This window comes from Epinephelus lanceolatus, chromosome 16 (genome assembly GCF_041903045.1).
Source record: "Epinephelus lanceolatus isolate andai-2023 chromosome 16, ASM4190304v1, whole genome shotgun sequence".
Classification (NCBI taxonomy): Eukaryota; Metazoa; Chordata; class Actinopteri; order Perciformes; family Serranidae; genus Epinephelus; species Epinephelus lanceolatus.
Window position 1 is genome coordinate 36,898,368 of NC_135749.1, and position 12,462 is coordinate 36,910,829.

Sequence of the window (12,462 nt, forward strand, 5' to 3'; positions counted from 1 at the left end):
GTAGGAGACAGAGTGGAAGCAAATGCAAATGTACAAATCTCAAAGTGGGTTTTGTAAAGGCAAAATGGGATTCGTTCCAGGAGTTAAGTGAAGAAACAATGACAAGAATTGCCTTTTCTGTAGATATAGAGGAAATAAACAATCAGGTAACCTCAGGAATTATTAGGGCAGCAGAGGGAGCTATTCCCAGGAGTAAAAATAAGATGAATAGGAAACTAGTACCATGGTGGACAGAGGAATGTCGTCAGGCTGTTAGAAAGAGAAACAGAGCATTTAGACAACTTAAAAGAACCTGTAACATACAACATTTAATCCAGTATAAGTGGGCACAGGCAGTAGTGAGAAGAACAATATGCCAGGCTATTTCAGGCACAGGCACTGAGAGTTTGCAGTGGGGCTTTTAAAACATCACCAGTACCTGCTTTACAGGTAGAGATGGTAGAGATGCCACTGGGATTGAGAAGGAAGCAACCGATGGTGAGTTACTGGGCAAATTTGCAGGGACACAATGATTCTCACCCGACAAAAGAAGTTCTGCAGGAGTGCTGGGAGAATGGGAAGAATCAGAGGGAAAATTTTGGGCGGGTAGGAAATGATGTGGCAATTGAACTGGGAGACTTAGGAGTGAGGATAAGCCCCACAGTAGTGTATCTGGTGATATCGCCATGGTTGCTTATATGGTCAGATGTAGACTGGTATTTGTTAGAGCTTAAAAGGAAAGAAAAAGGTAAAATAGACTTGGTTAATGCTTTTAAATGTCATGTAATGGGAAAGTATAGTGATTGTATATGGGTATGTATGGATGGAGCTAAAGAACCAGAGACAGGAGTGACAGGATTTGGGGTGGCAGTACCAGCAAAAGGAGTTGGTATTAATAGAAGAACATGTAATGTGTTAGGGGTCTACACGGTGGAAATGTTGGCTGTGTTGATTGCTTTAAGATGGGTGGAAAAATCCAGACAAGACAAGATACTGATTTGCTCAGATTCTTTCTCAGTTCTAGCAAGCTTGAGATCATTTCATTCTAACAGCCGCCAAGGCGTGTTATATAAAGTCCTTCAGTCAGTCACAAGAATAATAAATAGAGGAGGTCAGATTAAATTTATGTGGGTACCAGCGCATGTAGTGGTGAGGGGGAATGAGAGGGCAGATGAGTTGGCAAAGAGGGATTTACAGAGAGGAAGAATAGAAATGCAAGTGAGTGTCAGTAAAGCAGAGGTTAAGAGTGTATTAAGGGATACAGGTTTGTGTGTTTTTTTAATAGGATATAAAGTAGGTTAGCATAGGATGGGGGGGGGGGGGGGGGGGGGGTCTATTGTCTGATCCACACTCCAGAGCAGAAGGTGGCGGTAATGCACCAAACGCTGGATGCCAACCACTGTAAAACAAAAAGAAGAAGAAGAGGTGAAAGAGGTTTATCCTGGTGCCTTGTTATAGACCCTTTTGTCCCCCGTTATTCCTGCTGTTTCCGCACCTAGTTTATCTGATACCATCGGAGTGAAACACCAGTGCCCGTATGTTCGGATAAACTTGTCTATGTGGACTTTTTGTAAGTTTTCAGGACGGATCACGGCAGACTCCGTTAGCTAAATATGCTAACTGAAGCTAGCCTAGCGTGCTAGCTGGAATTAGACGGAGATAGAACTCGGTCACACAGCTCTAGTCACAGTGAGTATTCAATAGAGACCAAACTGTATTTTTTGTGGACCCACAATGTCTAGATAAACCTGTCTGAATGGAGTCTGTAGGTCCTTTCTAATTTAAAACGCCCAGATCATCCTTCGGTGTCGTACGAAGCTAATGAAGTTAGCTTGCTCTCTGGAAGTAGACGGAGGCGGCGGTATCCAGTAACACGGCACACATCAGAGTGAACAAACCGTCTTTATCGGAGTGTGCCTGGAGGAAAGGTTGCTGTGATTTACTAAAAATGTCTAAAGTTCAAATGCTGAGAGCTTTTGTCAACCAGCGACTAACTGCGGCTGCTGAAGAGATCTTTGAGCTGTTTGAAACAACGATAGCAGAGTACGAGGAGAAACTTGAGTTCAGTTCAAAAGAGAATCACCGACAACGGAAACTACTGGACGCTGTTTACAACCCTGTCCGGTTACACAGAGCAGGTTTGTATAATTTCGTTGTTTTTATTATCACTTAAAACGGCTGGGAAACCAGTTAACATAAGTAAAGACGCTAATACCACTCTGAAAATACTGTGTTCCGACAGCTTTAATTACTCCATGCATCCCCAGATGTGGCGATTTTGAATTTGAATGTTTGCGGGGTTTGTACAAGGTCCTTAAGCTTAGTGCTTAAATTTTGAGGAAGAAACATCAATTACAGGAATACCTTGAAAATAGCTAAATTTTAACAGAGTGTGTTTAAAAAGTCTTTGAACTACAATGAAACTCAATGCTGCCGTATGTTTTGACTAAAGTTTTGTTGATCAGGTCATTTTAATCAAATTGCTGAGATTGCTGACCTTGCCTACTGCAGTACACGCTCTCTCTACTTTCTAGCATTTATGATGTCCTGCCTGACATTGTAGTTTATTTTTTACTACACTCAACTTTTAAAACCCCAATGAAACCAATAGGCCTATGCTGGCATGGCCAAATTAAACATGGCTTAAGTTAAGGCCTGTGTTGTGTTGAAGATTGGTTCCCCTTTGATATGTGTTTCCCCTCCACCTAAACCTGAACCAAACCTGTAGTCTTAAAGTCCCAGACAAACCAAATTGATGTCCAAGAACTAGCGGTAAAGAAGACTGACTATTGCATCACCTCACATTGTCGGTGTCTTGGTCAAAAGGTTGCATGAACACACCACAAAGACTACAGTAAGTAAATACACAACTCTATTGGTTGAGTCAAAGTATAGATACTCCTGATTACATATTACTCCAAGACAAGTGCAGGTTGCTCAATCAAATCATTACTTGAGTTGAAGTACTGAAGTATTTTCCTTTTTAAAAAAAACAATTTAAGTACCTTTTTTTTAATCTCAGTGTATTGTTGTGTATTGTCACGATACACTTGCAGAACCTAATGACTCAAACAACCCACTGAATGCATTGACTTGCCTCTAGAACCAAGTCATAATTTGTGAACAACGTTAACTCAACCTCTATTACACAGCATTGGCACACGTGTGAAACAGCTTGAACCCCCAGCAGTTCTCCACCCCTGCTAAACACAGCCTGAGACAAGCCCTGCTTTCCCTTCTTTTGGCGTCTAATGGTTCCCCAGAAGTTCATTGAGGCCAACTGAAAGTCCTTCTCCATAGCCCCCTGAACTTCTCCCACACCTGGGTTTTTGCTTTGGACATTGCCACAGCTGCAGCCCTTCTGGCCAGTCGGCCATTCTACTGCTTTAGAAGACCCCTGGCTCAACCAAGCCTGAAAGGCCTCCTTCAGCCTCATGGCTTCCTTCTCTTAGGTTCTTAGGTTGCTGCCACAACAGTCACTAACGACTTTCTGACCACAACTTTCAGCAGCTGCTTCTAAAATGGAGGCTTTGAACGTGGCCCACTCAGATTCCATGCCCCCACTCTCCCCCGGGATGCATGAAAAATTCTTCCAGAAGTGAGATTAGATCTGATGATTTGAAAAAACCCTCTTGGTTCAGCTGGAAAATGCATCATCAAAAATCTATAAGTAGGGCTGTTTTCCTGAGCTCGTACAGTTGACTTTATAGAGATATGTGGTTCTTACAGGACAGCAACACTACAAACATATGACGATCTTAAAGACTATTATGCATTGCTGTAGAATAAAATATATTTAACGTCTGTATTTTATTATATAGTGGACATGTGGCTGTGTGGCTATGTTTAGGCACAAAACCTACTTTTGTCATGGTTAAGAGATGATAGTATTTTGCCTTAAAAATTCCGGTTTTAGTGCCACAATCTCGGCTGTAAAGTCTGCAGTCTCTCGCTAAAAAACAATCACCTTTGTTATTTGTTGGTCTCATACTATTGTCTGCAGCCTGACAGCTGCCTCGCCTAGCTATCACGCCATCCAAAATCCCCTCTAACTCTTGATGACAAAGTCAGCTCATGCAAATGAGATAATAACGTAATTTTAGAAATGTTGATATGAAATGTACATATATATATGGTTTGCAGAAACGTACAATAGCAACATTTATTCTGGGGAGTGGGCTCAATATAAAGGAGTTAAGATTTGCACAAAATTTAAGTCCCTGTATGCAACATTCAGAAAATTAGCACTAAACGGCTATTTGCTATATAAAGATACAGTGGAGCAATAGCATCCTGAGCAGAGAATGAAGTCATGCTACCTCTGTTTGTGTTAAAATTCAGGCTTCTCTATGGATTGTTGTAGCAAGCTGGTCCATCTGCAAGTGTTAGTGCATGTGTGAATCCCACTGGCTAGCTCATATGGAGCTACCGCTGATATAGGGATGGCATCGTCACGAAAGTGTAGCACCCACCAGCTGGTTCCCCCCCAGGTTAACACCATTAGCTCTGTCAGCACTGTTGATGTTGTGTAGTGCTGTTTAAGGTGGAGGTACGGGTAGTGGCTAGCTGCCGACTCAGCCCCTTCCACAAAGAGAACCATGTTCAGACAACTTGTATACTCTGAATTTCACATAGTGCCCCTTTAAAATGTCCTAAAACTGGTGTCCTTCTACTGTCCTGTCTTGTTTTAACTATGCTACAGTGCCCCCAAGATTTCCCGTGGTACTGCTCCAGTTCAGCTATATTCATAAGCTGAATTCATAAGACACACGCACAAGAGATGAACAACATGAATACAGAGTACACACACAGAAGGCTCCCTCCGTGTTTATATTAGTATCTAACATTGAGCATAAATGAGTGATAACACTGTATGCTCATATTCTGAGCTTTATGTTTAAGACTTAAATGGTTCATAGGGGCCGTTCAAAATGACCCCCCCCCCCCCCCCCCCCCCTTGGCCCTCCCTCCCTATAAAAGGCTACAGCCAGTGAGCAATGGCAGCACGTATTTTCGAAGTGAAATGGCGGAGTCAAATGTCTGTTTTAATTAGTGTTACAGTAATGTTAGGCACATGTCGCTATGTCGATTCATTTAAATTTAATGTTACAATCGTAGCATGGGTTAATGTCCGGAGCTTGAGTTATTAGCAGCTCGGTCCCAGCAACGGGTCAGGTGTTACGGTTGTGTTAGGTAAGTAGCCCGGCAGCCCAGCTAACATTTGCAATTAGCATTGTAAAATGTAGCCCGGCGGGCAGCCTGGTGGGCTGTGTTTAGCTATTTCCCTGCCTACTTCAATGATGATGGTACCTGTAATAAATGTAATATATTTGCTGAGATGGAGGCGAGGCTCAGTGACTAAAAGAGCTGGTAGAAGCGCTCCATAGCTGCAAGCTACTCCAGTAGCCGTAGTAGCTCTAGTGCTAACTCTAGGAGCTAACGCTAACGTCCCTATTCTGCGTGAGCCGGAACCATGAGCCACGGGCTCACGGGCTCACAGGCTCACAGAGAAGAGTAGGAACGTTAGCGTGGCGGCTGACTAGTGCTAACGCTAACATCCCTACTCTTCTCCGTGAGCCTGGCGGGCTCGTGGGCTCACGGCTCCGGCTCACGGAGAAGAGTAGGGACGTTAGTGTGGCAACCGACTAGTGCTACTGAAATAGCTAAACACAGCAGAGACTGAGAGTGAGTGAAAGACATCACCAACTGCTAAACTAAGCCAAACTAAGTTGGCTGTTAAGGTTTTATTTCCTCGCCCCTGTGGCGAGTGAATCTGCCTGTAGTGAAACCGGAGCTAACCGGTGCTTCCTCCTCAGGCTCCACTTCACTCAGCTGCCAACACAGCCAGTTAGCCTCCGCTAGCTTCCCAGCTAACGTTAGCCCCGGCTCTCCGTTTGGATCCAACCGTAGCACCGAGCCCTGGTTTGTTATTCAGGTTAATGTGGGAAGAAGCAGCGGGTATATCGGGCAGCTGAGTGAAGTGGAGCCTGCGCAAGAAACACCGGGACCGTCTGGATGTACTAGTCCGTGGAGATGCTGCGGTGCTTGGCTGCACAGATGAGGCGAGTGGGGTGGGGGGTGGAGAGCAGAGGTAGAGGGATCATGACACACTTTGTTTTGGTCTACAGGCAGTGCACAACAGCAAACCTAGCGATGAAACGATTTCGCTTTTTGCCCCTTTAATGATGTAGAGTATCTGGTTTGTAACACAATGGCCATGAGTGCCTATATAATGGAACGTTATTATTCCGGTGTGAATAAATGCAAAACAAATTTTAGAGTAATTTTCTCTGTCAGACCTAAACCTGGAAGGGAACGTATGTATGTGCATTTGTACCTGTCTGTCCACAGCTAATCTTGCATAGTACTGGACCAGTCAGCCTAATATTTTGTGGAGACATCTAGTACTGAATAGTCAAGAACTTCTTGTGGTTTTGATGATTCACAGTTGGTATAACACCTGTTTTATAGACAATTTTATACCATTTTCTTAACTAGCCACTGAGGGCCACAAGTTCTCAGAAAACTATGTAGCAAAAGCATAGAGTACAAGGCATTTTTCTAGGCTAAAAACAAGAAGTGTCACTCAGTACGTTTACATGCACAGTTTAATTCCACTTTTAATCGGAATGAAAGGCCATTCCGATTAAAAGTGGTCATGTAAACGGTCATTCCGATTGAAAAACGGTCATTCCGATTGAAAATTAAATCCGATTAAAGGGGGTGGTTTATTCCGTTCGTCATTCCGAATGAAAGAATTTTGTGTGCATGTATACACTCATTCCTCTTTAAGTTCATTCCGGTCTTTCTGCGCATGCTCGTTTCCTTGCCCTTCTGGCGCGATGACGTATATAGCGCGCATAGCAACAGGCTGCATAGTAACGGGCTGAGATAGAGCAGTCGGACTTGTTGCACTTACCGGTTTCCATTCGCCACAGCACGGTCTTCTACCTCCCTTCTTCGACCTTCTATCTCCCTTCTCCTCCTCAACAGATGAAGCATTAGCAGAACAAGGTTGTTGTCGTACTGCTGCTTCAAGAATATAAGCAAAACAAGCCCGAAAAAGGCACTAAGAACGGCGGCGTCAAGCATCTTGTTATCCGGAGCGAGGACTACAGTGTTTTCTTCCGGTAAACGTAAACACGTAACATCCGCCCCGCCCCTATCCAATCAGAAACCTTCCCTGCCCTAAACCTTGCACAGACCTGAATAAAGGCAATTGAACTGATCTCCCATGTAAACCCTCATTCGGAATGAATATTTCCCATGTAAACTACCTGGAAAGACTTTAATTCCGAATGATTTTATTCAGATTTATTTCATTCCGAATGAGAAGCCATCATGTAACCGTAGCCACTGTCTGTTTTGATTCACTAAAATTAGGTCGGATATGATATAAAAGCAAAGCCTGGTTTTTATGTCTTTGCTGCCATTTTGACTGTAACAGAGCTGGGAGGGAAAATTCCACCAGTCCCAGCTGCACCCTGTTTACTGCCCAGAGTCGAAGCTGGAACACGGACACCTGACAGAGATCTGCACTCTACTGCTTTCTAGTTTAGCACTGAATCAATTAGGTGTTTAATAATATAGTCAACTGATGGGAAATATTTGGCAGCTTGATAGTAAACTAATTGTTTAAGTTATTTCATCAAGGAAAAATCCCATATATTATCTGGTTGCAGCTTCTCAAATGTGAGGATTTGTGGCTTTCCTTTATGGCTAACAGAATATCTTTGGGTTTTGGATCATTGACTGGACCAAAAACAAAAAAAAACACAATTTGAAGCAAGGACCAGGGCTATGTGAGATTGTTTTTTGTTGTTTGGAAAAAATAATCGGCACATAAAAAAAATAATAAAAATAGTTGTGCTCTAGAATGATTCAAAGGCATAGTTTGTTGTGTTGAAAAGAAAAGTGGCACGATTTCTCACTTTTGACATAAATACATTTGATTATATGTAGATATTTGTTCGTAAGTGTGAAAAGTGTGTAAAGAGATGGCCTTCATTACATGGAGGATCAATTTGTAAATGCACATTCAGTATGATTAATCTTAATTCTTTTAACTTTTTCTTAATTGTCCCCAAAATGAAACTTTGTCAGATAGCTGTTTGTCACTTAGCAGTTTGTAGTATCCAAATATGTTATACAAAATGTGAAGCATTTTTCTGGACATTAAGAAAGAAGTGGTGTCCATGGTTTCAGTGTTAACATGAAATAGCAGTTTTCTAATGAGGGTGTATGTATCACAATATTCTCCACAGAAGTCCAGCAGCCGTTGTTGGTTAAAGAAGAGGTTCCTCCTGAGCAGCAAGAGTGGAGCTCCAGTCTGGACCAGGATGAACCAGAGCCCCCACACATTAAAGAAGAACAGGAGGAACTCTGGAGCAGTCGGGAGGGAGAGCAGCTTCAAGGGCTGGAGGAGGCTGAAATAGAGTTCACAGTCACTCCTGTCCCTGTGAAGAGTGAAGAAGAAGACGAAGAGAAAGCTCAGTCCTCACAGCTTCATCAAAGACAAACTGAACAGATGGAAACAGCTGATGGAGAGGACTGTGGAGGACCAGAACCAGCCAGGAACTCAGATCCAGATAGTCCTTTACAACCAGATACTGATGACAAGACTTCACACTCTGAAACTGAGACTGATGACAGTAGAGACTGGGAGGACACTCAGAAACCTCAGTCAGGTTTAAACTCTCTGCAAAGCAATGACGCTCATGTACCTGAGAAACCATTTATTTGCTCGGTTTGTGGTGAAAGATTCACACACCATCGTAACCTAAGACGACACTCAAGAGTCCACACAGGGGAAAAACCATTTAGTTGCTCAATTTGTGGTACAAGATTTGCACAGAAGGCAGATCTTAGTCGACACTTGACCATTCACTCAGGGGAGAAACCATATAGTTGTTCAGTTTGTAGCCTAAGATTCACGGACTATGGAAATCGTAGACGACACATGAGAATCCACTCAGGGGAGAAACCGTTTAGCTGTTCAGTTTGTGGGAAAACATTTGCACATAGGGGAGATTTGAGAAGACATTTCATAGTCCACACAGGGGAGAGACCATTTAGTTGTTCAATTTGTGTTAAAAGATTTGCACACAAGGGAGATTTGAGACGACACTTGACTGTTCACACAGGGGAGAAACCATTTAGCTGTTCAGTGTGTGGGAAAAGATTCAATCAAAAGGTAACTCTGAGACGACACTTGACTGTCCACACGGGGGAGAAACCATTTAGTTGCAGTGTTTGCGACAAAAAATTCACTAGGCCCTGTTACTTGAGAAACCACAAGTGTGTTGGCGAGAGCAGCAGTCATAAGTGAAGTTGCAGAGATGCTTGTTAAGCCTTTTTTGTCAGCAGAAATGAAGTACTGAAGACAAGACTTTGTTCAATACTGATCAGCCAGATTTAGTTAGAATTGAAGCTATAGTTGGTAATCCTGTTCAGAAACACTTTTTGTTATACTGGGTGAAATGGTCCTTCCATCCTGAGAGTAGTCAATACATAATATGTTTAGAAAAAGGAACAAAAAAAAATCCGATCTCTGTGGCAGCTGCAGGCCTGTAAAAACTCTGACCAATCCCTGCCTCTCGGTGCGAGTGGAAAGAACCAATCAGATTCCTTCATGTCTCGTCCTTATATATCGCTCTTAGTCTGGGGCCGTTTAGTGGCTGTTTTGGTAAGGAACCGGAGCCAGAGCGAGAGAGACAGGATCCGGAATTCGATGGATGCGCCTTTCTCTCAAAATAAAAGCACCAAGCTAATAAAAATGCGGTGAAACTTTATAATTTACAGAATTTAATTTACAAGAAAAGCCCCAAGCCATTAAGTTAACCTTTTTCTTTTATTGTAAATCCATGGTGCACCAGAATTTAAAGTTTTACTTTGGTGAATTTGGTGAATTCCGGATCCGCTCTCTAGACCGGAACCAGAATCCAGACAAAATTCAGAGTGAATGGAAACCAGGCTCTTCCCCATATGTGAAGAGCCTGGTGACGCGAGGCTATATCGCTCTGGTCCTGCCCACACCCCCCTCTGTCCCTCCCTCCTCCCTGCGTGTAGTCATCATGTGTCACCTTTGCTGGAAATATTCAGCACACTCCTCAGCAGAAATACCAAGTTAGCAGGAGAATAAGTTTGCTGAACAATGGCAGAGAAAATGCAGCCAAAAGTACCACTTCCAGCGTTACTTGTAACGGCTTGCCCCGCTAAACAGGCTAAGAAAAGAAAGTCGGAGACAGAAAAGGCTGCGACGGAAAAGGCTTTGGATAAAGCGACAGGACAAACCAGAGTCAACCAACATCGGTGCAGCTTTTGAACAGTGGAGACAACTGAGGGAGCTGAAGGGCCTGAACAGTGATGCAGAGGTTGCTGTCTTTCTGTTAGACAGGTAATTATTTGTTTGCTTCGGGGGATTAGTTATTTTCATGAAATATGTAACGTTAGCCAACATAGCTACTTTTGTAGCTCGTATTAGCCCAATGCTAACATTAGCTTCTCTGTCAGTGTACTGCAGGATGCGCGTTCAAGTTTGTGGGGGCGTGGCTTTGGACGGAGCACCGACGGAAGGGGGAGGAGGGTGGTGGAGCTTAGAGGAGGTGCCACTTTCAAATCTTGCTAGCTCTCCAACATTACCAACTATAGCTTTAAGGTGCTGACACACCAAACCGAAATCAAAGAACTAGCGGCGACGAAAGCCAACTGTTGCATCGCCTCACATCGCCCTGTGTCAGTTGCATTTGAACACACTACATGGACTACATCCGACGGCCAAGTGGCACATATGTTCTGCACCTGTGTGAGAGAGAGCGGAGTGACTGGTACATCCTGACAGCCGAGGGGTTTCCTATCTGTGTAGCCGAGCACCTCCACGGACTATTACATCCAGACGGTCCCGGTGTTTCCTCCGCAGGCTCCACTTCACCCAGCTGCCCGATAAACCCACTGCGTCTTTCCACTTTAACATGAATAACAAACCAGGGCTTGATGCTCCAGTTGGATCCAATCGAAGAGCCGGGGCTAGCTCAGAGGCTAGCGGAGGCTAACTCGCTGTGCTTCCCTCCGGACATGCTGCGGCTAACGCCCCGCTAGTCACTCCCAGCCAGGCTCTCCGTTTGGATTCTGACTGAGAGCCGGGGCTAGCTGGGAAGCTAGCAGAGGCTAACTGGCCGTGCTTCCCTCCGGTCATGCTGCGGCTAACGCTCCGCTAGCTGCTCCCAGCTAGCTCCGGTTTGTCATTCAGGTTAAAGAGGGAAGAAGCAGCGGGTCTGTGGGCAGCTGAGTGAAGTGGAGCCTGAGGAGGAAGCACCGGTCAGTCCCGGTTTCACAACAGGCAGATTCACTCGCTACAGGGGCGAGAAAATAAAACCTGAACAGCCAATCAGAGTGATCTCTCTAACCAACTAGCTCCGCCGCCGATTCAACATGCTCAATTGGCCGAAAAGCCACCAATGCCAAAGTGCCGACAGTGCGGGACACACCACAAAAACTAGGCCGACAGATGCTCACAGACGGCCCGACTTTGGTCGACAGCCGACTGTCGGTTTGGTGTGTCAGGGCCTTAATACAGACTTAATGGAGCCCAAAGTTCTCTGGCAATGTTTTAAAATTCCGGCGTAGGGCCTTTTAGATAAAAAAATAGATCAGATAGATAAATAATTATCTGTAGATTAGGGGTGCCGTGAAATTTCAGTATTGATGATAACCTTTTTTTAAACCTTTTTTTTTTTTTATTAAACATTTATGTCATGTAATTAAGACACATAATAATATTGTGTAAATAATTCAGCATCTCCTAAATTATTTCTGTTCCTTTCCCATTCTGGCTGTCTCCCTCCCACAACACCATCTGGTTGCCTTTTCACTATCCATAAAGTGTAATTGCTCTTAGAGTTCTTTTTTTCAGTTATGGTAACAGTCTCACTCCTCACCTACCTGTATTTGTATTCTGCGTGTAATTCATTTGATAGAAAATGAGACAAAATGCACAATAAACAAATATAAAAATGCACTTGACTGAAAGTGTTCATTTTTTCTTAAATTTTCTATAGATGTTATTGTTATGGTGAACTCCACAATGTGAAAATCTGATATTGTGCCATCCCTAATGTAGATAATTATACGTCTGTTGAAAACACTCAAGCGTAATTTCTTGTCGTGTAGCAATAACATGGCTGTGTGTGTATGTATACAGCCATTAAGAACTCTGTATTTTTTACCAATAAAGTAGTCCAAAAATAAAAACCTTTTACACAATGTGGCTTAGTGAAATTCAGCTCAGCAATGCACAAGCGCGCTGCCATGAAAAAGCACTGCAGTGAATATTAAATTTGTTTTCATATCACCGTTGTGATCTTTTGGACTGATTTGACATTCTTTTGACAACAGTATTATGCAATCCAGAACAAAGAAACAGGCATTGAAAAGTTTGTACCTTTTAAGTTAACATGAAGACTTGCATGTAGGAATGATTGGAGT

The 12,462-nt window shown here is 43.4% G+C and overlaps 1 protein-coding gene across 1 annotated transcript; it reads left to right on the plus strand.

The window, feature by feature from the left end:
- The first annotated feature begins 1,394 nt into the window (after positions 1–1,394).
- On the plus strand, positions 1,395–11,992 carry LOC117263809 (uncharacterized). Its single transcript, XM_033637453.2, has 2 exons — positions 1,395–2,117; positions 8,244–11,992. The coding sequence occupies exons 1-2, from the start codon at positions 1,928–1,930 to the stop codon at positions 9,305–9,307; spliced, it is 1,254 nt and encodes a 417-aa protein (XP_033493344.2). The 5' UTR covers positions 1,395–1,927; the 3' UTR covers positions 9,308–11,992.
- Positions 11,993–12,462: the final 470 nt, after the last annotated feature.